Here is a 25379-nt window from a genome sequence, read left to right as displayed (position 1 = left end):
CCAAAAAGGAGCGGGGGGGGCACGTTCTCCCGAAAAATCGAAAGGCAGGAGAAGAAAGCTTATCCACGTCACCTTCCATCTGATGATGGAAAAGAAACGCTACTATTATATTCTTATTATCACGGAAAGACCGTTAGCGCGTACCACTTACACTTGATTCTTTCTCAAACAGATGCAACCCACCCCTTAGTGGGCAGGTGGTTGGTTCTATTCGGTTGGAATCGCTTCGGCCCCAACCGCCGCCCTGGAAGCTCTGCTGGCTGTTTAGGGTCGGCCGAGAAAATCCGGCCGTGCTGCACCCTCTCCTCTGGTCACCCGCCGCCCGCCCCTGCCTCGTCCCTCCCTGCTCTCCCCGGGGAAGGTGAGGGGAGCACCGCTCTGCCTGTATGGTTTCTCCTGTTACGGGCGCTCCTCCTGTCTTGCCCGGCGCCTTCCCGAGGCTCCCTTTCCTCTTCGTCGCCTCCGGTCGCCTTCAGACGTTGTCAGAGAGGCGGCCAAGAGGGGAGTATTGGGGGCAGAAAACATTTTAAGGGAGAACTCAAATTGCCTTCAAAAATGGAATGACCTGTGCTTTGCACAGTCTCCTTTATTGGTACAGTCGTATAACCCATTATTGCCTTGTTTTTAAAAATGTTGGGCGGCGATCCTGTTTGGTGCCGAGGAAAGCGCCACCAGGGACACCATCCCAGGTTTCCCATTAATGATTCAGTTTGGCATAAGTTCACGATTGTCATCTGTCTTAGGAGACAAATGGCCATATTTTTTTCTAATACCTTTTTCTGATAATTTCTGTAATCTGGCTTCAGTACAGAAAAATGAATTTTTCATGGTCTTTAGAAACTGATGTGATAGTCAATGACATTTTAAAATCTGTGTTTTCCATTAGAAACAAGATGCCTAATCCTAAAGAGACTACTTCAAGTGACTGCAGTGACGCTCAAACCACGGATTGTAGTTCCAGAAAACCAAGGGAACATGAAGAAACCCAGGGTGGAGACATTCCTAAACTCTGTCCACCTAATATCCCATCTTGTATGTGTAATTTGAACTGATGCTAGAAAAATCAAATATCATTAATAATTATGGCAAAATAGCATGCTATCCCCTCAAATTGTTTCAGATTCATAATTAGTGGTACAAGTAGTGCTTTAATAAATCTGGATTAAACTGCAGTGCAGAGAGACATTTCCAAGATAAATAATAAAAAATTGGCCCGTTTTTTTTATTTAAAAACTTTATTTATTTAATCTAATGAAATAAGGTCTTGAGAGTTTTTATTTTTCATGCAATTTTTCAGAAAGTGGTACATGTGCAAATTATTCACTTTTCAAAGTCCAAGCACATAGCAAACTGATTATTACTTTTTAAATATTTTCATTAGGTGAGAAATCTTAATATAAAATAATCTAAATCTAGGTTAAATTATACAGATTCTGTATTAAAATAATTTCATTTGAAGAAATTCATATTAAATTTATCTGCCCCATTCTGGCAATTCTCAAAATTTGCAGGAAAAGATTGTCCGATCCCTGCTATCTGTATAATTGGTTTTGTCCAATTTTGGATTTTGAAACATGTTTGTTCTATCCTTGGATCTCAAATCTTTGGTTCTAGACAAGTACTATCAATTCTGAGTGGTAGCAACATTCTTATATAATTTGTTGTTCTTTGGAGAACTTTGTAATGGCTTTCTGTGAGGTTTATGATTGTGATGTTAGAAATACATAGAAATTGCTAATAACATTTTTTAAATTGGAATATTTTATTTCATGCTTATACAATTATTCCTCAGAGTCTACCACAGACAAGAAAAAACTTTTGTTTGCTTGTTTAGAAGTGGAAAGGATGAGCAGAGTTTGTATTAAAAATGATATCTTGTTTAATTATAAATAGTACATTTCTTTAAAAACATTCCTGATATCTTTGGTGGGCCAAGTAAGCACCATTCTATTTTATTTTTATATAGCCAATTCTCCCCAAATTCATTCTATCTCAGAACTCATGGTAACAGCGAATGAAGTCTCAAAAATGACAATAGCCCATGAAATTGTTGTCAACCATGACTTCAAACTGCAAGAAGTGAATTTATCACCAAACAGGTAGGTTTTTTTTTTCTCCATGTTGTCAAATGTTTCCAGTTAATTTTGCGTAAAGCTATATTTTTAACTGATTATATGCCATCAAATTGTTGTCAAATCTTAGCAGCCATGCAGATAGATTTTCTCCATGATAATCTTTCTCTAACTTGGCTTTTCAGGTTTGCTAACAGTGCATTCATCATTCTTATAACTGAGTCCTGTAGGTGGTTGTCTTCTTTTCTTTCCTTCTATCTTTTCCAGAGATTTTATCCATGATGATTTTTCTCTAACTTGGTTTTTCAGGTTTTCTAAAAGTGCATTCATTACTACAGTAACTGCAGCCTGTAGGTGATTGTCCTTTTCTTCTCTTTCCTTCTATCTTTTCCAGCATTAGAATCTTCCCAATAGAACTATGTCTTCATATAATACTTGGGGGAAAAGTCTGCTGTTTGTCATTCTTAACGAATATAGCTGAATATGATTTTCATTCAACTTCTTGTTAATGTCTAGATTACTTTATTGCCAAATAAGCAATTGTTTTTGTTAATTGAATGTTATTAAGCTGAGTCTTGACTACTTTTTAAAAAAACTTGAGTTGCATAACCAAGAAGTAGTCAGACCACTTGGTGACTGAAAAATTACAAATAGGCTTCATAAATAATTTTTATTAAAGATGTAAGATTATGATTAAGAGGCAGGAGATTGACATTTACTATAAAGACTGAAAGTGGAAAAGTTGAAACTGTTGATTAAATATTCATGTTGCAGATTATTGTTTTTGTATTGCTCTTTGATTATGTGGTGATACATACCTGTTTTTATTTGCATGATTCAGAAAATTGATTTTTAATAAATCTGTAGGTGCCCTTTATCGACCACTCTCAGTCAAGATGTGTAGCATAGTATTAGCTCTCACCCCATCTTCTCAAGACATAATAACAAACCATTTAAGTATGTGCAAACTCTACTATTCCTGGAATGGAATATTTTGGAGAACTCAATATGTGCCATTTCTTTTTCAAACCATATCGATCTGGAATGGTGGCTTAGAATTCCCCTAGTACAGAGGATTTTCTTTTTATGATCTTTTGGGACTGCTAGTTCTCTCAAAAAGCCAGATAGTATTCCCCAGAATACTGTTTTAATGCTGTCTGGAAGAAAATTTGAACATAATGATATTCCCTGTTATATGTTCCCAAAATATGTTTTATGTGTGCCTACTCTTTATCTTTCATAGGACTGTCTAATGAGATCTAGTATTTCCTTATAGTATTGATTGGACTGAAAAAGAATATTTATCTAGGGGTGAAAAGTTATATGAAACTTGGCCTCCAGACAATATTGTAGGTAGAAAAAATATTAACAGATGGCTACTTTTATCTCACTACAGTTTAGAAAGCAGAGTGAAAGAGACAGTGCACAAAGCTTTTTGGGATAATCTGAAAGAACAACTCTCCAAAGTGCCACCAGACTATTCTCACACTATCAAGCTACTTCAAGAAATCAAAGAAGTAAATTTTAAAGGGGAGTGGGAATGTCATTATTCATATCTAACAGGCTAATTTTTGTGATAAAAAAACTATTACAGGTACAGATAGTTCTCAACTTACAACCATTCATTTAGTAACTGAAGTTACAATAGACTGAAAAAAGTGACTTAAGACTGTGTTTCACATTTATGATCATTGCAGTATCTCTATAGTCAAGTGATCAAAATCCAGGTGCTTGGCAACTGGCATGTATTCATGACAGTTCCTGGGTCATGTGATCACCATTTCTAACCTTCCCAGCCGACTTCTAATAAACAAAGTCAATGGGGAAAGCCAGATTCACTTAACGACCACATGATTCACTTAATAACTGCAGTGATTCACTTCACAATTGTGGTCGTTAAGTTCTTTAGCAATTGTATCGGATAACAACTGTTCATACATACAGTGGTATAAATGGTAATAAACAGTAGTAAAAAATCATTTTCTTATCAATGCGTACCCCCCCCAAATTTCTGTACCTGATAACAGTGCACCCTGTAGTCAGAGTAACATTGGCATTGCTGCACATGAGAACTTTATCTGAATGAGATGGCAACATCCAGCAATCTTTGTAGCATCGCTTTCAAGCACATGGTTTGTTTAGTGACTATGTAGCTTAGCAACGATTTTGCTGGAACCATTTGCAATTGTTAAACAAGGACTACCTAAAAGGCTTGAAGTTAGTGCTGCCCCTTCACCAAAGGCAGCAGTGAATTTTCAAAAAGTTAACTATGTGAGTGTTTTTTTAAAAAAAAAAAAAGCTTTTTTTTTTTTTGCAACGAGAAGCTCATGATCTGAGCCACAGTCAGCTCCTGGTCTCGCTTGTTTTTACTGACTGTATAGAGCTTCTCCATCTTTGGTTGCAGAGTACATGGTCAATTTGATTTCTGTGTTGACCGTCTGGTGATGTCCATGTGTAGAGCCATCTCTTGAGTTGTTGGAAAAGAATGTTTGCTATGACCATCGTATTCTCTTGACAAAATTCTATCAGCCTGTGTCCTGCTTTATTTTGTACTCCAAGGCCAAACTTGCCTGTTATTCCAGTTATTTTTGGGCTTCCTACTTTAGCATTCCAATCTCCCATGATGATAAGGACATCATTTTTTGGTATTGATTCTATAAGGTGTTGTAGGGCTTCATAGAACTGGTCAATTTCATCCTCTTCAGCACTAGTGGTTGGACTACTGTGATATTGAATGGTTTGTCTTGGATTTGCATTAAGATCATTCTGTCATTTTGGTGATTAGTATCCCAGTTATGCTTTTCCTACTCTTTTATTGACTATGAAGGCTACTCCATTTCTTCTGAGGGATTCTTGCCCGCAGTAGTATACCTGATGGTCCTCTGATTCCTGTGACCCATTCCTATCCATTTTAGTTCGCTGATTCCTAAGATGTTGATGTTCAATCTTCTCATCTCTTGTTTGACCACATCCAGTTTGCCTTGATTCATAGATCATACATTCCAGGTTCCTGTGGAGAAAAGATCTTTACAGCATCGGACTTTCCTTTCACTACAAGATGCATCCACAGCTGAGTGTCCTTTCGGCTTTGACCCAGTCACTTCACTCTTTCTGGTGCTACTAATACTAGCCCTCTGCTCTTCCCCAGTAGCATATTGGACACCTTCCGACCTGAGGGGCTCATCTTCCAGTGTCATATCTTTTTGCCTTTTGGTACTATCCATGGGGTTTTCATGGCAAAGATACTGGAGTGGGTTGCCATTTCCTTCTCCAGCGGATCACATTTTGTCAGAACTCTCTGCTATGACCTGTCCATCTTGGGTGGCCCTGCACGGCATAGCTCATAGCTTCATTGAGTTACGCAAGCCCCTTCGCCATGACAAGACAGTAATCCATGAAGGAGTTAATTTAAATAGGACTATTTTAATTAGTAAAACAGGAAAATAATTATTGAAATGAGTTCTTTCTTTACAGATTGTTATTCTCCAAATAATCACTATCATTCATCATACTTCTGTGAATGATTGACTAGATTCTTAAAGTTGTCACAAAATAACTTCATAGTTTGTCTTTACAACCAGGCCCCAATAATCCTTTCCGCCTCTTCTTTTGAGTTAAACAGATGCCCACAAAATTAGTCTTTAAATTTTGAGAAAAGATGGAAGTTACATGGTACCCTGACTCAACTTAGTTCCTAGTTAGATACTGGGGTATATGGTGGATGGGGACAGTGCGATTCAACTAATTTCAAAGCCTTTTAGATGGCTTTTCAGGTATGAGGCCTTCTATTATTATGCTGCAGAAAAAATTCTTCCTTGTATTTTTGAATCCTGCTGAATTGTTGTTTCAAAATTTTGAGTGTTGCAGTGTAGCATTCTGAGCTGATAGTTCAAAGAAATAGATATGAATCTGCCACAAAAAAACATGAAATTTCCTGCTGAAGCCTGTGTTTTGATTTTTTTTAAAAACTGAACTGTTGTGATGATATTCCATGGACTGATACTTTGTTTCTTGGTGAGCCCTTGTTTCATCAGCTGACAGGATGCTGTGAAATTCTGCACCTTCATTTTCATAGTATGACAACCATTGCTGGCAAATGTCAACTCTTGAAGCTTTTATTTTTGAGTCAGCATCTTGAAATAAGGAAAAAAATCAACATTTGATGATATTATTGCAAAATATCAAGCTTGATAGAAGTTTACCTTTCAGTGATCTGCTGACTATCCTTAGTTCAGTCATCAACCTTATGTGAAAATTGTTGCTATCATAGGTTGTCTACCTCTTGGTCACATAAATAAGTCTTCCTGATTGACATCTTTACAGTTTTTGGCCCTGCACTCAACTACTTGTACCAACAAACAGCCTGCACCTGGTGATGAATTTCAATTGGAAAGATCCCTTCAGCTGTCTAAAATTCAATCTGATGAGTATTCACTGTATGGTCCCATTTCACAGAAATAGTTTTCTCACAGCAACTTTCTGCCAACTAAAATGAAGAGGTTAAAAAACATCAATACTGCCATCTGTTGGTGATTTACAATATTAGAGACATCGTACTATTCATTCAGCCATCACATTTCTATTACAGTAATGTAGGTATTGAACTTGAACAGTTAAAATCAGTTTGAACATTTGCTTTTACAAGGTATTTGTTTCTGTCCTCCATTCTGGTTTATAGACTCTGCTGTCTTTGCTTCTGCCACGACAAACACGTTTAAAAAGTCAGATTGAAGAAGCACTAGACATCGAATTGATAAAGCAAGAAGCTGAGCATGGAGCTTTGGATATCCCCAACCTCACTACATACATCTTAGGCACCATGGCAATGCTCTGTGCACCTATCAGAGATGAAGAAATACAAAGTCTGCGAATCATGGCAGACCCAGTTCATTTGCTCAGGTAGGTTTGAGTTTTGAGGAAATATAATCCCATATGAATCATATATTATTTATTAAAATTATACTGATGTAGGCTATATAACCTGTAGCACAACAATTTTCCTACAACTTTAATTTTATAAAGGAACTTGCAGTTCACCATTTTTCATCTCTATAAGTAAGGAAAGATGCACAGAAATACCTGTTTGTTCAATTCAGACTTTTACAAAGTCTGAAAGTAAAACAAACATTGATCTTCCGTCTGTTGTTGTTATTCCTAAAGCAAGGCATAGATATAGATTAGGAATTAAATTATTGTGCTGTATGCAACAATAGCTGTGGGCCTGGGCTCCTGAATTTTCAATTTCCTATATTGGCACAGCTCTGAAAAAAGAAAACAATCTGCTTCCAAGTTTAGCTACTAAAATGAATATATCTATACTGGATATAGGATTCACATGGGCTACTTTAAATTTAATTTATCTATTTATTTATTTAAATTTATTGGCTGCTCAACTTCAAACAAAGGTATGGAATTTGGAGCCAGATTCACATTTATATTTCACCAGGAGGATTGGGTGATATGCAGTGAGATTTAAGAGAGTAACTTAAGGCTCATTCCCAACATTATTCATGCAATAGACAAAAGAAAATTTGCTTATCCTGCTTGTCTGATAAAAAGAAAATAGACACCATGAGTCAGGAGGTTGGGACAGCATTTTCTTTTCTAATCCAATGACAGAAGAAAAGCATTTTAGCCGATACTTGAGAAAGAGAGATTAGTTTTGGGCTATGAATGCCAGATGAGCTGTCTTCATTACAGAGAGTCTCCATCTCTGATATAAACTTACAGAATTTAGGATACAATTTATAATCTAATTATCTATAATCTTTACATAATTTAGAATACAATTTAAAATCTAAGCTTGATTCCTTATTGCTAGAAAGGGTGATTTAATTACAATGCAGAATGATTTGCAAAATGATTTAATTACAGTCTAAATGATCTTGTTACTTATGACAGAGAGATTTTCCGAGTTCTGAACCTAATGAAAATGGATATGGCTAACTTTACTATACAAAGCCTTCGACCCCATCTCTTGGAGCACTCTGTACAATACGAAAGGAAAAAATTTCAGGAACTCCTGAACAAACTACCAGGCAAGTATCAAAGAGTGAGCAATGGACAATTGCTAGATCATTTTTCTAAGCTAATAACTCACAGAGCAAAACCCTATAAGCCTTTGTCAATGTTTACTCATAGATAAATACAACAAGGATATTAACACTTTAAGAAATACATAACAGGATATTTAGAGTCCTATCTTCTAATATGTCCTCGTCAAGTTACTTTATGGAGCTTGAGAGGCTACTGTGAGTTTGTATGTTTCTTGCTTCTGTCAATTGGGTAAACTCCAGTAGTTCTGAAGATTATTATGTAAGGAATAACCAGAAAAGGCTAGTTTTTCTGAAATCAGAAACAAATTGAATTGTTAAACTTGAGTAATTAAAAATACAGGCAAGATATAATGCTAAGAATATATCTTCACAAATTAGAAATTATATGAGAATTTATGGAGTGCACTGGATGTATAAAAAAAATCAGCATCTATCCAAAAAATAAGGAAAGAAAATTACAAAAAAAACTAACCCTGTTTCTTTTCCAAATTATCCATCACTGCAGACAGTCTAGATTATACAACTGACTGGCTACGCAGGGCAGTAACCGAAGTATCAAATTCTGATTTGCTTCCTTCTTCATCCACCTCTGGAACCAAAGGACCACCTGTTTCCACTTGTCCCATGTCCACTGGAAAAGTTTCATTTATTCATAGTCCTACAGCTGTGTTAAATCAAGCATACATGGATTTGCTGGACTGGGAACCTGGAAGAGAACAATATCCTGAGGTAAAAAGTTCTTTTTTAAAACAATTCTTTCTCAAAACTAGGAATGATTATAAAAAACAGGGAAGCATAATCTTAATCCAGCAAAGTACAACTCTAATCTTTATATGCTAGAAATGTCCACACAACAGCTAAATGTTTATGAGGGAAGCTCACGCATGCACTGGTATCCAGAAATTTCAGCATGATGGTCCAATGAAGAGCACTGGATAAGAATATATGGGAAGGTAAAGAACCAGCCAGCTATTGTGGAAACATGCTACAGATCAGCAACCCGGACAGAAAATCTAAATATTGTCTTCTGGACCAGATTATAAAACTTTCAGGAGAGACACAATCCTAATGGACACAGTCACAATGGAAGACTATAACTATATGGATATCTACTGGAAACAAACTTAGTCAATGTCTACATTTTCAAAATTCTTCAGTTTCATTTTCCATAGGGTATTGGCTGTCCTAGATCTGATCCTAACCAATAGGGAATAATTAGCTTTAAAAACTTTTAATTATTTAAAAAAATCTTTTTAAAAAAGCAAAAATCCCAGGCTGCATAAACAGAACTATAGTGTCAACATTAGAAAACAAAATTGTTCCCTATAAATTCTGAATTGGTTGGACCTCATTTAGAATATTACATCCAGTTCTGGGCCCTGCATTTTTGGAAGGCCCAAAGCTCAGCAACCAATACAAATTCTCCTTTCCTGAAAGTATTTAAACATGCTAGAGGTTCATCTGTCAGGGATGCTGAAAATTGGATTCCTGCACTGGACGGGCTTGGATTCAGTGATCTCCAAGATTTCTTTCAGCCTCCACTTTTTGTGATTTTATGAATATTCTTTCTTTGTAGACTATGTTGATGGACAAAGCACGTTTGCATGCTCTACAAGTAGAAGTGAATCAGCTAGTCATTATTGCTTCAGTCTTATTAGTGAGCAGCAATATATGTGGAAATGAGTTATTCAGTTCACCAGGATGTGGCAATAGGCTGAAAAGAGTAATAAAAGCTCTTCTGGAAGGTCTCCCTGATATAAGGCAAGCTATTCTAATCTCAATATTTCTGAAGACAGGAATAACTTTTCCTAGCCCCCTCTCTTGCAGGTTATAATGAGCTAAAATCTTGTGATACTCTATAGAGAAAGGTAAGGCTGGTCAACAAGGCAACCTACAAGACTAGAATTGATCAAGCCAACATCCATTCTACACTATTTATGGAATCAGTATGGTACCAAACCAAAGCTTGCTGAACTAACCATTATGGCCTGGTTTGTATACAATGCTAAGCTCAAAAGACTAGCTTCCTTGCCTACCTAAATCTTGTCCACTAACCTATGCTAACTGCAAAGAGATCAGTGTATAATTTTGTTTCCTGCAATTATTTGAGAAGAATGAATAGGCTACATTTTTTGGGGATTGGGGGAAAGCCACATTTATTCCCCTAAGCCAGGGGTAAGCAACCTTGGTTTTTTTATGACTCGTGGACTTCAACTCCCAGAATTCCTGAGCCAGCATGGCTCAGCTTGGAAACCTCTCCCTTTCCCCTCAGCATGGCTGGCTCAGGAATTCTGGGAGTTGAAGTCCACGAGTCATAAAAGAGTCAAGGTTGCCTACCCCTGCCCTAAGCAATCACCTTTATAAAGATTGCTGCATTCTTGGTGATAAAAGTGATTTTTCCCCACTATTGGGTTGATAGAAATGGCTATAAATAAGCACACAAATTAAACCAAAACTCACTATATAACAAAAAGAAAAGTTTAGTGTTACTCCTGGCCATTTATGCTCTGTGCTTTATTGTAACTCTCTGATTTATCACCACCATAACTGAGGTTTACAATGTTCATCAGTTTAAAATAATGTTTTCTGAATATGAAGAAATGAAATCTAATATACACAGTATGGTAACATATAATACAAATTTATAAATTAAAGACTTTCTGTAAACATCTATTTTGAATAATTGATGTAAAGGTGACAAGTGTAGGGGTAGACCAAATTCTGGAAGGGAAGGCTATGCTAAAGTGCTGACACTCCTGTTCAAAAGTAGAAACATTTCTGTCCCTCCTCGCTTGCAACAGGTGGAACTCTAGCAGGTTCTTTGGGAAGAAATGCGTCAGATGGTCAAGTCTGCTAAGCAGCAGCAGTCCCACAAATACTTTGGTACAATGTATCCATCTTTATGGAGTAATGACATTTCTTAATAGGGCTTTCATTGGAAAAGCAACAATTTGAATTTTGAACACTTGCATTAATTATGTACATACAGTATCTCCCTCCACAAGACTGGAACAAATATGTTAATTCTAATTAATTAGTTGTTGCCCAATCTTGTTTCACCTTTTGTCAAAAACATATTTTTGAGAAAGTATACCAAACTGATTTGCCTTCAGTGTCGTACTTTAGGAATCTTTCTCTTCATTGAAGTTTCAATTGACATAGTAACATGCTTGTTATCATTGTATGGTTAGATCAGAAAATGTGTTAGTGGATATCAGCAATCAAATACACATGGAAGTAAATACCACACTTCATCAGTTGGGTTACCCTGCTCTCAGTACTGATAAGGCTGCTTCACTCAAAGGCCAGCTTAGGAGCCTTGGAGATAAAGACAATGCTGTACGGGTTCTAATTGGTAAGTTCTTCAAGTTTGGCTTGATGCAAGGCTTTCTATTTGGGTATAAAAAGTGATGAATTTCAACACCAAACTCTGAATCATGAATGTCATTCATAAGGCATAGGGTCAATTTGTGGACTATTTGGTATAGAAGAAAGTTTCTAGAATACTCAAAACCTATTTGAAAACAGTTTTGCATTTATTTCCCCAAGAAGCAGCAGTTTGAGTGCCATTTTTAATACAAATTCCCAGAGCAGAGTACTGTAAGTATTTAACACTGTCAATATTAGGAATTGTGCCCCTGCTTGGATGGGTAACTGAAGTACCTTTAATTTTGATTTAAATATTGTTAAATTGAAGCAATGTTTTAATAAATTAGTGAAAATCTTAGTAAGATAGCAGAATATGTCTCCAACATATAGGGCATTTATAACAAGATAAAATTCCCTTTTATTTCCAATGCAGTCCTTACATTTCTGTTACGATTGGTGTTAATCAAATGTACTACTTGGGATGTAGAATATGTCTAAAAAAATCTTAACAGTTTACCAAATGCACAAGCTGTCAGAAGATGAACTTAAATATTCTTGAGTTATAAAATATAATTAAAACACATACATGTTAATTATTTTGCCATCAGTGTCTTGTACAATCTCTGTTCTTTAAAATGTTACACTTTCCTGAATTTTTCTATATAACTTTGCAGTTATTAATCAGTGAGGGCCTCAAATGGTGAGGCTATAATTATAACACTCTAGTCTACGTATTTCCAAATCTCTCTTAATTTCCACAGAGCAACGGATCCAGACTTTTCTTAGACACTGTTTGTATCCTGGTGGCCAAAATGCTAAGAATCTATTGCAAGGCCTTACTCCTATTCAAGAAGAACTACTGGAAATTGGTCAGAGGTTTGGTAGTTTGATTCATCACAACAGACAGGTATTTGGTCCGTACTATTCAGAAATACTGAAGAAATTGCTGCTTCCAGTGGGAAAGTCTGAAACAGGGAAAGTTTCTTCTTAACAACCTAACGAGGCAGATCATGTGATGGCAAGGAGAGGGGAGATTAAAACTGGCAATTGTTCAGACAGTACTTTGATGCAAAGTCCAATGTGATCAACAGAGCAGCTGTCCTACTCTTTGCTGCTGTATCCCAAACTCTTGTATGGCTGGGTCACTGAACTTGCAAGGTACAGCTAATAATACCAAACTGACAATGCCAAGTTTGCTGCAGTAAACCTTTAAACAGCTCAAAATGGTGTCCTGTGATTTTAAAGTAGCTAGTATATGTTATTTCAATTGGGAAAAGTAACTTTAATATTCCCTTCCTATGATTAGAATTTGTTTTAATATTTTCAATAAAAGATCAGTTGTATAGAATTGTAGATTTAAAATACCCAGTACAGACTAATATACCACAACTCATACAGAGATGTCTAATTTTATTAATTTACTCAGTTCTAACTCATACAGTTATGAAAAACAAACAACAAAACGACTGTTGGAAGCTCAGAAATATTTACAGTCTCGCCTTGTTGTAGTGAGGTCAGTCTATGTTGTTGCACAGATTGGTTATGTTTGGTACCACAAAAAAAAGACAGAATAACTTTTATATACAGAAAATAAAAAGGAAATAGTTCAAGTATCAAAATACAAAGACAGATTAAATAACATTTTATTACAAATCAGTCCCACTGCCATACATCACAATTAGCATAAAAGTGTTGATATTCAAACTGCCTATTATGAAGAATCTGCCTGCCTTCTTCAGAAGCAAGCATAGCAGAAAATCCTGCTGATAGACATTCATACTGATCATGCAAACAGAGGCAGTGAAGGAGTGAAATATCACCCAGCATTTTTATTTTCACAGGCAAAGAAGGTATTGAAAAAGTGAGGTATCATTAGATACCTGCCTGGAAGAACAGCACAGCTCACTGCTTGAAGCTGTTTTAGAATTCTTTCCCAAAGAAGGCTGGGCAGATTGTCATGTACCTCAAATTCAGGATTTTTCTCACAAGCTAAGAAAGTCTAAAGGCCAGTTTCTGTGAGCTGACACTAGTGTGTAAAAATACAAAAAAAAAAAAGAAACCCACTCTACAGAAGTTTTGATTTTCATAAACGGATTTTCCATTCAAGAGATAAGCAGTAGCTCATCCATCATAGCATGTATAAAGTGTTCTCATCTTGGACTCAATAAAGTAAAAATAAGTCTATAATTTTAGGTTATCCTTTTTGGAAAAGGCGTTCTAGCAAAAACAGCACAGGGAGATGTTATTTCAGCAAAAAAGAATGCTTACAATAAGTGTAGTATTTTAAATGGACCGATAAACAGATTAAGTGCCAGCAATAGATGGTATTCTTCTCTGTGTGCTATTATACCTCACAGAGAGAAAAGTCTCAAATATTTTGGAGTCTAAAAATGGCTAAAATCACTAGGAAAACTCAAGTCCAAAATGGCTTGAGTTGCCTTCTTAAAAGGAATGCTTAATCAGAGATGCATCCATGGATATTGCTATGTCCATGTAAACTCAGAAAGGAAGCACCAAATTACTGGAAGAAGCAAGTTGGAAGCTTTCAACATCTTTGTCAATATGTTCTAAGGCTAACTATCCTTTCCTTCTTAGCAAAAATGCAATTTGCATTCTTTTAGAACAGACTTACTGGTACAGTAATATTTATACCAACACCAGCATATCATTTACATATGCATATAAAGGAATGTTATGTTTCAAGAAATTCATCTGTGAATTATTCCCAAATCTAACTATTTGGGATGATACTTTTTCCTCCTATTTTTTAATCAAATAGAGTAAGACTAAATTACATCTTAGTGATACAGCAGTAACAAAAATTGAAGTAAATCATTAACACAGTGACAGGGTATATCAAGCTATCATATTCACCGAAGCATTATTTGCACTTCCTTATATTTTTCTTGAATAGGATAGAGATATTTATTTATCACAGTCAGAACTGAAGCCAGTGTTCAAGACTGTGAATGCTTCAGATATTCATTTTCTAGTTCAGCTTCCATCTGAAGCAGTCATTGTTAGTGGAATTAAGGAAATAAATTGTTTTAGCATAATGCCCATGATCCCCACTTTTTTATACTCTGTAATTGTTATTATAAGATACTTAAATTATGAACTTAAATGAGCATTCTTAAATTATCAACTAGTATAAAAAGTGCTAATCAGTGAATAATCTTCTAAAAAAATCTCAAACCACAGAGTACAATCCAATCACATTTTAAATATATAATTATTTGATTGAGATGTGAGAAATCATAGTCCAGTTATTATAAATTGTGTGGAGGGAAAAATATTTTAACGAAACAGCTGAATTGCAATGATACAGTTAAGTAGGCTTACTTATACCAGGTTTCTGGTTAGTTCAAGAACTGACAAGAATTTAAATTTCTCTGATTCTTTTTAAGTTAGATACCCTTTTAAATTATTACTGTAACTATTAAGAATGAACAATTTTCAGCCTAGGTGCTAGTACCTCAAAATAAATTTAATATTGCATCAAGTTGGGAATCTGCCTATTACTATTCCAAGCCAAGTATGAATAAATGATTTAATATTCAGATATTGTAAAGCTATATTATAAGACAGGCATATTCATGTTTTATTTTAGCAGTTATTGTTGTTCACTTCCATCAATGCTATGCTGAAATTGAGGATTTTACAGTATAAAGAAAACAAAAACATTTCAAACTAAAATTCATGGCATCAGTCTTTTAACTGCAGAAGTTTCAGTTCTTTTGCTAAAAATGCATATTGCTTTTATCAGCTTGTGGCTTGGAGCTCTTTTCACTCAACTCTGGAAGTCCTTAATGAGCAGCCAAGGACACAACCCAGAGCCGGGTGTTGATCTTCATACCTCCAGGATTTCACTGCTTCTTAGAGCTCTGCTCATTTACTACATTTCCTTGGAGAAACGTGGTTGTCTGTAGTTCAGCTTGGCAGAAGGCAAACAAAATGGGGACAATATTAATGAAAAGAACCTAGGGATTGAATGAGTTTATACATTAAAAGAAACATAACCAAGGGAAGTTTATACTGTTGTCAATGACTAAACCACAGATGTGAGAAATGTATGGTAGTTTACATAAGGTCATTCAGTTGCAGTAATTCTGCAGTCTATGAATAATATGAAATGTCTGGATTATCACTGGAAAATTGGTTAGAGAGAACAAATTATTTGAAGGACAGTAGGCAAGGACAGCTGACCTTAGAGTTCATCTCGCAAAATAAACTGAACGTTTGGAGTTGTCCAAAATGGCTATTTAATTCCACAATAATAGCAAAGCTTGCTGCTTTGAAGGAAAGCATTCAGGGTCAGTGAAAGGCCAGTAATTTAAAATTCAATCTACCTTTGCATTCTTTGGTTTAAAAAAACTAAATAAAATTTGTGTTGGAAAGACATAAGAAGTCAGATACTGTTTACTGGCCTGCCTGGAGAAAGATGAATTACAAATATTTTGAAAACTCCAATGTGCCTGAAATGCTGTACATTTAGGAATATTCTGTGTAAAATCTGGATATATTTTCTTCTAAAAGTTAACTGTGTTTAAATACAACATTAACATGCCATCCATTTTTCCTATCATTTGCCTTGATTTTATAATTTATCAGCCTCTGATCCTTATTTATAGCAAGTAGTGTGTATCTTTGTAAGATGCAATCTAATTAAAGTTCAGGAAATGTGAGTTAACAGTTAATTGTAAGTGGATTGCTTAACATGAACAGAAAGGTCTAACTGTAAATCCTACACAGACTAATCAGAAATACTTGGAGAGCTGAAACATTCCTGTTTAACATTATCTATATTAAGTCTGACTTCTAGGAAAAAAGAAAGTGCTTAATAGGGGGGGATCATGGTGCCTAGCTGCCTTTTACATTATACCATACATTCCGGTATCCAGAAACAGTAAAGAATGGGAACAGGATTCATGCTAGAAATCAGGTGAGCAAGAGATTTGCAAACAATATCACAGTAATTAGTGTCTTTTGAGATGACAGGTAAAAGAATGCTACATGGAACAGTTGTGGCCATGTCTTAGTATGGAGATATAAATCTAGATTACAACAGTATGTACACAAGGGAACAAAGTTGTAGAACCATCCAGTAACAAGAATGTTAAACAGAAAAGCCCTATGGAATGTAAATTCACTCCATATTCACAGTGTCAACATGAAGAGAAAATCAAAAACACCAGTTGATTTTCCCAAATCCATATATTGAACTCCCACAGGCTTCATTTCTCCCATCTCAAGATATCTAAAAACAGCTGACTCTCTCAATGTGTTACCCTTGTTTCCTTTAGGAGAATTCACAGTGTTCAGTAGAAAATGGATACAAAAAGCTGTTTAGTCTATGATAATCCTATGCTGCTGCCTCTGGTGGCACCATGCCTAGTGCCAGCAATGGGGGGAAAGGAAGGTTTAGAACAGCAGGCAGATCAAACTGCAAAGGCACAGTTAGACTGGTTGGATGTAGATTTGTTTTCAGAAGATAGTAGTCTCATACTTAGTGCTGAGGGTCCTCTTGGAATCCTGCTTGGGCTCTACTACCCAGGATACACCAGCATGGGACTGGGAGTCTTGGTCCTCTTCAGATTGCTCCAGCTAGAAAACATTGGAAAGAAAGAACATTTCAGGTAAACTTTTTTCTTTGGAAGTATAAAATTAGGTGCATTTTTAAACCAATGTACAGAGACCGACAGATTTGGGATGACGATAGCTAGTCTGGCATTTAAACATAATATGTGTACATGCATATGGTATATATGTAGTCATCAGAAAAATCTGTATCAGATTTCTATCAAAAAAAAATAGCATAGCTCATTTCAGAATATGAGCACATTAAGAATATGAACAAGTTAAGTTTTGTTGAAATGTAATTACAATCTAGTTGCACTTCAGTAAAAAATAATATTGAACTGATTTTTAAGCAAAACATTCCTACTTACTGTACTCATATATTTTTATAGTTTATTCTCTTTTTTGCCTGCCAAACTGAATCTGATCAGTCCAAATATTGTTTACTGCACACTTTTCAAAATCTGCCTTACATAATGTAAAGTGGAATTGTAATCCAGAATGGAATAAAGAGCATCAAAGCTAAGATAAAGAAATGAAGGAGTCTGAAGGAGATTTGGTGCACTTAAAATAAAAGCTTAATAACTAGAAACTTGACTGCAAGAAGGGTAAAGACCTTAGTTCCTGGACTAACAGACTGCAGCGGTAGATAGGAAGGACGGTGTGTGGTACAGGTATGACAGTAACAACAGCGACTATCAGAAGGGAGCGGCACCTGAGGAATGGGAGTAAGCAAAACACAGAAGGTAAGAAAGGACAGCAACCAAGAAAGAAATCTTATGGGTTAGAAGTCCAGAAGATTTATTTTCTTGTTAGATTAACAAAGACTATTAATGGGATAATCTTGGAGTGTTGAAGAATAGAAACTAAGTAGGATTTGTGTGTCATTAATTATGTGTTTCTGTTGTTCCTGTTGGACGATGGGAAGCTTGAGAGAACAATATATACATATAAAAGCATTTATATTGCTGACATAAAAGCCCAAGTAGTTTTTGCAACAAAAATAGATTCATGTTAAAGGGAAGTGTAGATATGCCTGAGCAACAGCAATTATGAAGAAAAATGTAATTTTACAGCACAGATATTATAAAGATATCATTTTTACTTAATATTTACGATTTTTGTGGTTTCCCATGTAACTGCAAATCAGCAATTTCATGCAGTTGTTAGAAAATGTGAGGCATTACACTAAGAGTGGATGAATAAATCCACCTCATCAGGTCAGAAGCTGAGAAAATATGCCAATGATCAGTAGGTCACTCTTCCCCATAAAGCTTTTTAGAGAAAACATTTCTACTCTGCCACTGTTAATGATATACAGTAATTAATTGAAGCCAAGGGCAATCTGTGATCCTATTCCCCGCTCTCAAATTATATGTACCAAATAACAAAACCATATTTTGTATGGGCAGATATTTTTGCTATATTTGTTTTTAAAACATAAACGTTGACTCTCAATAATGTTCAACTTCTGCAGTAATTTATATTCTTTCTATTCTTTGATAACTGATGTTCACTTAGCTGAAGTGTCTCTATGGGAGGGAGACAAACTTTTTAGAATTGGGGTAAATATTTCATATTTAAAATATTTCCAGTTTGAATCTGAATTTGAAGTTGGATGCCCCAAATAATCTGGATCTGATTTCAAACTGGAAAGAGGCTTTCAAACTGAAACTGCTCAGAATGGCTTGAACAATTTGCCGTAAAATTCTTTCAAGCACAGAAATACTTTTATCCCATAAAGCTTCAAGTGGTCAAAGGGCAGATAAGATATTTTGGAAGTTGAAAAGCTGCAAAACATGGGGAGGGGGTGCCAATTCTAATATTACATTTCTCTGGACATTCCCCTCCCAAGAACAATACATTATGGGTTTCCAAACATGTTCAGTGGGTTATGTGATAGTATTAAAAGCTTGAGCTTGAGTGCCACAGAGAGCCAATCCTTTCTCTAGACCAGGGGTCCCCAACACCTGGGCCGCAAAGGTTGGGGAGCTCTAGAACATTTGTTGAAATAAAAGATTAAAAAATAACAGTCTTGTACAGAAAGTAGATAGATTTAGAAAGATGTGTTCTGACAAATTTAAGTACGTGCATAGTTCTATAGGAATGGATAAAAGCATGTGATATACATACTGCTGACTTTCTCATGCTGACTCGAGGTTTAGGCACTGGTTTTGAAGATTTTGTTTCTATCATTTCTGCAGTCAAAACAGCTGGAGATTTTGATTTTTGAGCTTGAAGGGCCAACTGGTATGCTACTTCAAATGCTTGCCCCAATGTCAGAATGATTTCATATGTTAGATTCTTGGAAAAAAGAAACAAAATATGAACAATATTTAAAAATACAGGAAATCTGTTATATTTTACTGGGGAAACTTTGAGTCTTAAATCTGATATTCGTTATCAGTTTATTATATTCATTCAACTAAAAAAAGACACATTAGAAACATACATAGTGTATGAATCCTGCATATAGTTAGTGACCAACAATAAATACATAAAATAACTAAATTTTTTCTCTTACTAAATTTGTCTTAATCCTGAACATCCTCCACACTGTAGAGCAGGCATGTCAAACTCACGACGTCATGTGATGTCGGGCAACGTATCGGGCTGGTTTTGCCATTGCCGGCAATGTGGTAGGCGTGGCTTCCACATGACGCGTTCGGCCTGTGGGCCGGCAGTTTGACATCCCTGTTGTAGAGGGTCTTAATTCTGAAGATACTCTACAATGGATCTTCTATCATTAAAAGTGAAACAAAAAACTAAGCTACACCTCCAAGGAACTGACTAAATGTTATTTTATGGAATTAGCCACCATATAACATTTGGTTCCTTTAATATGAAATTTCAGCTAACTAATTACCTTGGTATTTAACAGTAAGTTCCTCTTTTCAATAAATGTAAAGTGCATGTAAAATCCTCAAAGAATGGGTTATTGAAAGTATTGCAAGATTATTTCAATATAGGAATACTATATAGAAGGGTATATGAGAGAATTAGCAAGAATTTCAATTACAGAGTAATAAATATGAATACTATTTTTGTTCATACACTTCTGTTTTGGGATCTCCTGAAATCTGAAATTTTTGTGTGGATATAATATTTCACAACATACTATTAGACAATTCTATATGAGGAAAAATAAATATCAGTCTAGATTCTTAAACACCATTTCTTTTTTTTTTTTAATTTTTATTTTTAACCAACAAGACAAAACAGAACAAAGCAAAACATAACACACATACACACACAATATATACTCCTTTTTTTACAGCAATTACGTAACGGTAATCTAATATTTACATTTCCCCCTTATTCTTCTTTAAATATTTGTCCTTATAGCCCCATTATTTCTTATTTACATTTTTCTTCCTTCATGTTCTACTTCTTACTAAGAATAATTCATATTATTATTATACATTATTGTACACATATTTTCACTTTTGACCTTTCCATATTTATTCTCCTCTATTATTTCTAGTCTCCAACCAGACATACACCTTGTTCCATACTATATAATACTCTGTGTCTTCCTTTTCTTTTATCTCTTTTGTTAATTTGTCCATCTCAGCACAGTCCAGGATTTTTCTTATTACTTCTTCCTCTGATGGTATATTCTCATTTTTCCAGCACTGAGCATATGCTATTCTTGCCACCGTTATTATATGTAAAATTAAGTACCATATTTCTTTACTGTATTTTCTATTTAAAATACCCAACAAAAAGATCTCTGATTTAAACACCATTTCTAATGGTATCAAACTGAAGGACATATATTTACTGTGTTAGGTTTGGCAGACACCCCACTATTCCTAAAGTCAGCTGTTCAATTCTGTTGAACCAACCTACATTTCAGCATATAATTTGCTGAATATAGTGATATTTTTATAGAAAATAGATGTCCACATATGGGAAGACATGCATGGGAAGGAAGTGATAATGTTGTAAGCCTCTCCCCTCCCCCAAGTCAAGTACTTGGCATTGGAAATCAAACAAATATGGAAAGGTGAAGCTTATATTGTGATGCTCCTGCATGCTTATTATTTTTGTATTGTGGCTTGCAATAAATACCTATGGACAGAAATCATATCTGTCTACTCTGAGCATTTTGGGATTTGAATTTTTTGATCAATATGGATGAACAGGACCATCAAAACTCATTTCCACCAGCCAATCAATTCCAGTAGGACTCAATTAAAAGGGTTGGATAAAATATTATTAGACATTATTTCTAAGGGTGTTTTTATAGGCCATTTTGGATTATCTTCTATATTAAAATTCAATCTCCTGTTCCAAAGAGAGCTATTGCTATATACCCTGACCATCCCTACCCTTGTGAGCAGACTAAGAAGGAAGAACTAATGTTGCATAAAGAAACAGAGTCCCTCTCTGAGGCAGATCAGTGGTAATGATAAATAAATAATAAAATATCCAGCTTTATGAATCTTGAGTCAGTTTTATTTTTTCCTTCTTTAGCCTATTTCTTTGAGGTCTTCCAAAAATACACAAAGCAATCAGCTTCTGGGGGTTTATTGGATTCCAGGGGAAAAAATAATCCTATCCTCAATATTCATGTAATCAATACTGCTTTTATTGCCCAAAGACTGATAGTACAGCAGTACAGAACCTAAGGTACTGGGGAAGCAAGGCAAGATTTTTCATCATTTGTAAAGCACCTGGTATTCCACTTAATGACCCATGTGGTCACTTAGCTGCATTGGGGACAGCAGGGATAGAGGTCATTAAGCAAGATGGTCATGAGTGCATCTTATTTAACAACTGTCACTATTTGTGAACAGAATGGGCAGGTCCATTGCAATTGTAAATCAGCTACTGTTATCTCATTTTATTTTCATTATTTTCAAGTGGCACTGTATGTTTAACATATCTTTGAATGCCCTTTGGAAATCTATTTTTTATGAACTTTAAAAATTATGAAGTATGGACAGCAGTACATCTCCTACGTTTAAAAATGCTGAATTCAATCATTTTTTAAAATGCAACCATTTCCCTTTTTTATTAATGCAGAGATAAAACTACTTAATTAGGAAGGAACTTGAACTATTTCTGCTATAATAAGATATTTAGGATTTGAAGAAGACTTTAGAATTCTACACTATTAGCATAGTTCCATATTAACATCATAGAGTTTGCATACAAATGCATGCAACAACACTCTTTCCTTGAATTCTGGTATACTCCGCTCCTCTTCCAATACAAGCCTTCCTTAACATGGTATTCTCCAAAAGTGTAAAATGCTATATCCATTTGATACCATAATGATGAAAGTTGCAACACTTCTGAAGGAAACCTGGAAGAGCTATTTTTTGCAAAAAAAAGCATTGTAGGTTCTTTTTTAAGTTTCAAAATAAGAAGCAAATGAACAATATGATGTTCACTGATAAAATTTTGTTATTTTATATTCAAATCTGAATGCAATTGATCTACATGGGAGAAAGAAAGCAGAGAGAGAGAAGGGAAGGCAAATGAAGACACATGCGTGATGATGACATCACACAAATGCTAAGAGTTGTTATTCGCATTAAATGACAACTGGCAGTACATAATTGGCATCTGTGTGATGTTATTACATATGTTGCCAGTTTTTAAATTGCTTGTTATATATACATTAATGGGATCTGAATAAGGAATATATACTGAGAAAAATACTTTGTCATTAAACTTACAAAACTAAAGAAACTTTCTTTTTATTTTTAATACTGAAAGTTATTTTTGAGTATTATGTTTGAAAGTAGTGACAAAATATATTGGCCCCACAACGCATATTTGATCCCTTCATATCCAGAGACAATTTAAAGAGGGGGCATATATATTTCTTATAGTCTTGCATTCTAGCACTTGGTATTTACTTCCTGTTCACAGAGGATTTCATTCCAGCCCAGTGACTTACAGATGAACATCATTAAACAGAATACAAAGTCTCCATAAAAAAAGCACTGATTGTTATATTACTTACTACATCAATAGTACTGAAGACATGACAGTAGTGGTGACTAGTTTGCAAATCCTTAGTGATATAGGCAAATGTACAGAGATCGTCTGGATCTTGGGCAGCACAAGAGATGTTCCGAATTTCATGTTCAGCAATTACATTCTGCAATACATAAACAGTTGTTTTACTCAATTTGTATAGTAAAATTACCATAAGTAAATATTAACAAAACAAAGTTTCATTGTGTTACTTTGTACTTCCATAAAAATTACACACTGCTCACACTGAAATTTGCCTTCTGCTACAAACCATCGATCCCTTTAGCTCAATATTGTCTACACTGCAAAACTACATTTGTAAATGTAGATGTTCAGGAGAGACTAGGTTCCCAATTCTATCTTGTAGTTGCCAGGGACTGGACTTGGGACTTCAACACAACATTTTGCTACCAATTACTGCCATCAAGGTAACCTAGGTATGTAGTTGAGGCTTCCTTTTTGTGGCACAATATGCCCAGGTGGAGGCTGCATATGACTGACCAAACTTCAGGGTAGAAGCAGGATGTGGTAGCTTGAGTTGCCTAATAGCAACTGTAACAGACGAGTTACAGCTGTGCAACTGCGTCAGAGAGAAAGAAGTAGCACTTGATAAAGACAAATCAATCTGACAATCTTTATAAAAAATATGTATGTATGTACAGGTAATCCCCGAGTTATGAGTGTTCACTTAATGCTTGTTCAAAGTTACGTGATGAGTGCCCCCAGTGCTTACGAGCAAGTCCTGAAATTACAAATATCGCTCTTACGAGTGACTGCAGTGACTCTGTAACATTCACCGTGGTTATTCCCTCCCCACCCCAGCCTGGGTCTCCCTAGGCACCAGGCCTTCAATATTCACCCTGCGAAGATTGAGATCCTTCGCTTTCTTGGCTGCTCCAGGCCTTCAGCACGTTCGCAGAGAATATAGGCTTAAAGTAATGCAAGATCACGCAAGATCAGTGGGGCGAGATCTCACGCTACTGATCTCATGTGATCTCATGGTGCTTTAGGCCTCTATTCTCTGCCACAGAGAATGAAACCGAAGTTGGGAGACATTTCCCTGTGCCTCTGGAGGCCTTTCCCAGGCTGCTGCGGCCAGGATTTGAGGCTGGGGAACGCTTCTGATCGGGCGTGGAAAAGGCCTTTGGAGCCCGGATTGGGCCGTGGGAGGGTTGCGGAAGCATTCCCCAGCCTCAAATCCAGGCAGCGGCAGGAACCGCGGCAGATAGGAGACGGATCTTTTCCAGGTGAGTCTAGCGCGGCAGGGAGGGGAAAGCATGTGTTATCATGGTTGGGGAGGCCTTGGTGGCCTGTTCCAGCACTTCCCCACCCTGAGATAGCTCATGTTCTCTTAACCGACCACATGCGTTTTAATGAGCGAGGGAGTGATCTCGTATCACTCTACAAGATTCACTCTACGAGCTTTCGAGTTATGAGTGGAATGGATAGGCTCCATTACACTCGTAATTCGAGGACTACTTGTATTTACCTCCCATCTCAGTGCAGGGCTACACTTTTGTCAGAATACTTTGTCTTTCTACTAATCAGGCCTGAGGATTTTCAGAATAGATTGATATTATGTTCATGTTATTGCAGCACTATCATTTTTCACTTAAGGCTGGAATATTAATCATGAATGCAAGGATTTTCTTACCTTATTAGCAGCATCTATGAACTTCACTCCTTTATAAGTAATAGATAATATTATTGTTGGGGTTTTCTTCATATGCTCAGTTGATTTCTTTATAAAAGAGGGAAAAACAGTTAATAGACACAGATTAAATAATTTCTCAAGAATGGAGACCATGTGCACAAAATATTTCAAATTCTCTCACTTCAGTTTAAGTTTTCAAAGTAATAATTACAGAAATAAGATATTTTGCAATAATATTTTATAGAGCTGCATTTCTGAGATCTGGAATGCAGTGAAATATTACATAATAAAAGAAAAAATCTAAATTCTTGAGTTAAAAATGCTGAAAATTAGATTATAGTCAGAGAACACTGACACACACAAACAAACTAAAATGGAGTGACAGGCTAGTATATCATGAGAGAGACAACGACGTAAACTTAACAGAATTTTGCAATTCTTTTAGAAATTGCAGTTGACCTGTGGACTGGGGGGAATAGAATAATTTCCTTTTCTAAACTTCTATGACTATTATTAAAAACACTATCAAACTTTTGGGCAAGTCAAATAAAAGAAACAACATAAAATACTAATTCAAAGCACTGGTTCAACTTCTCCCATTAGGGCATTTGCAAGAAGATGCTGTTAATCTCCCAGCAGAGATGAAGAAAAAACATC

At 35.8% G+C, this 25379-nt stretch overlaps 2 protein-coding genes and 1 long non-coding RNA gene across 24 annotated transcripts in view; 1 reads left to right on the top strand and 2 right to left on the bottom strand.

The window, feature by feature from the left end:
* Positions 1 to 211: 211 nt before the first annotated feature.
* Positions 212 to 13552, top strand: TCP11 (t-complex 11). 3 transcript variants are annotated; one of them, XM_039339343.1, is made up of 10 exons: positions 212 to 361; positions 887 to 1032; positions 1967 to 2099; positions 3469 to 3589; positions 6751 to 6971; positions 7974 to 8110; positions 8634 to 8857; positions 9705 to 9889; positions 11320 to 11483; positions 12259 to 13552. In XM_039339343.1, the coding sequence occupies exons 2-10, from the start codon at positions 894 to 896 to the stop codon at positions 12486 to 12488; spliced, it is 1554 nt and encodes a 517-aa protein (XP_039195277.1). In that variant the 5' UTR covers positions 212 to 361; positions 887 to 893; the 3' UTR covers positions 12489 to 13552. The 3 variants fall into 3 exon arrangements, with proteins under 3 accessions (XP_039195277.1, XP_039195284.1, XP_039195292.1); XM_039339350.1 differs by having other exon boundaries at positions 240 to 384; XM_039339358.1 differs by lacking the exon at positions 212 to 361 and adding an exon at positions 374 to 501.
* On the bottom strand, positions 5369 to 8738 carry LOC120306338. The gene is made up of 3 exons (XR_005556249.1): positions 8601 to 8738; positions 6442 to 6558; positions 5369 to 6205 (listed from the first exon to the last, which is right to left on the bottom strand). It is a non-coding gene; the product is annotated as an uncharacterized LOC120306338 (long non-coding RNA).
* ANKS1A (ankyrin repeat and sterile alpha motif domain containing 1A) overlaps positions 12891 to 25379 on the bottom strand; it is a 119410-nt gene continuing 106921 nt past the window's right edge. For 14 of the 20 annotated variants that reach the window (XM_039339165.1, XM_039339168.1, XM_039339199.1 and 11 more), the window contains 5 exons: positions 24723 to 24809; positions 23055 to 23192; positions 19208 to 19378; positions 17691 to 17789; positions 12891 to 17101 (listed from right to left, as the gene is read on the bottom strand). In XM_039339165.1, the coding sequence (XP_039195099.1) occupies positions 16982 to 17101; positions 17691 to 17789; positions 19208 to 19378; positions 23055 to 23192; positions 24723 to 24809 (615 nt within the window). In that variant the 3' untranslated portion in view covers positions 12891 to 16981. The remainder of the gene's footprint in view (positions 17102 to 17690; positions 17790 to 19207; positions 19379 to 23054; positions 23193 to 24722; positions 24810 to 25379) is intronic. The other 6 variants (XM_039339223.1, XM_039339252.1, XM_039339324.1 and 3 more) reach the window with 3 other exon arrangements.

Source organism: Crotalus tigris, unplaced genomic scaffold, assembly GCF_016545835.1.
Source record: "Crotalus tigris isolate CLP2741 ecotype Arizona unplaced genomic scaffold, ASM1654583v1 scf7180000017550.10884619, whole genome shotgun sequence".
NCBI lineage: Eukaryota > Metazoa > Chordata > Lepidosauria > Squamata > Viperidae > Crotalus > Crotalus tigris.
The sequence above is the reverse complement of the archived record's forward strand: the minus strand, read 5'-3'. Positions and strand labels throughout refer to the sequence as shown.

Bases quoted from the DNA above. Each gene is read 5' to 3' on its own strand.
- TCP11 (XM_039339343.1), top strand. From the start codon at position 894: ATGCCTAATCCTAAAGAGACTACTTCAAGTGACTGCAGTGACGCTCAA. The intron at 2,100-3,468 runs GTAGGTTTTTTT...ATCTCACTACAG, and splicing joins GTGAATTTATCACCAAACAG to TTTAGAAAGCAGAGTGAAAG. The intron at 8,111-8,633 runs GCAAGTATCAAA...CCATCACTGCAG, and splicing joins ACTCCTGAACAAACTACCAG to ACAGTCTAGATTATACAACT.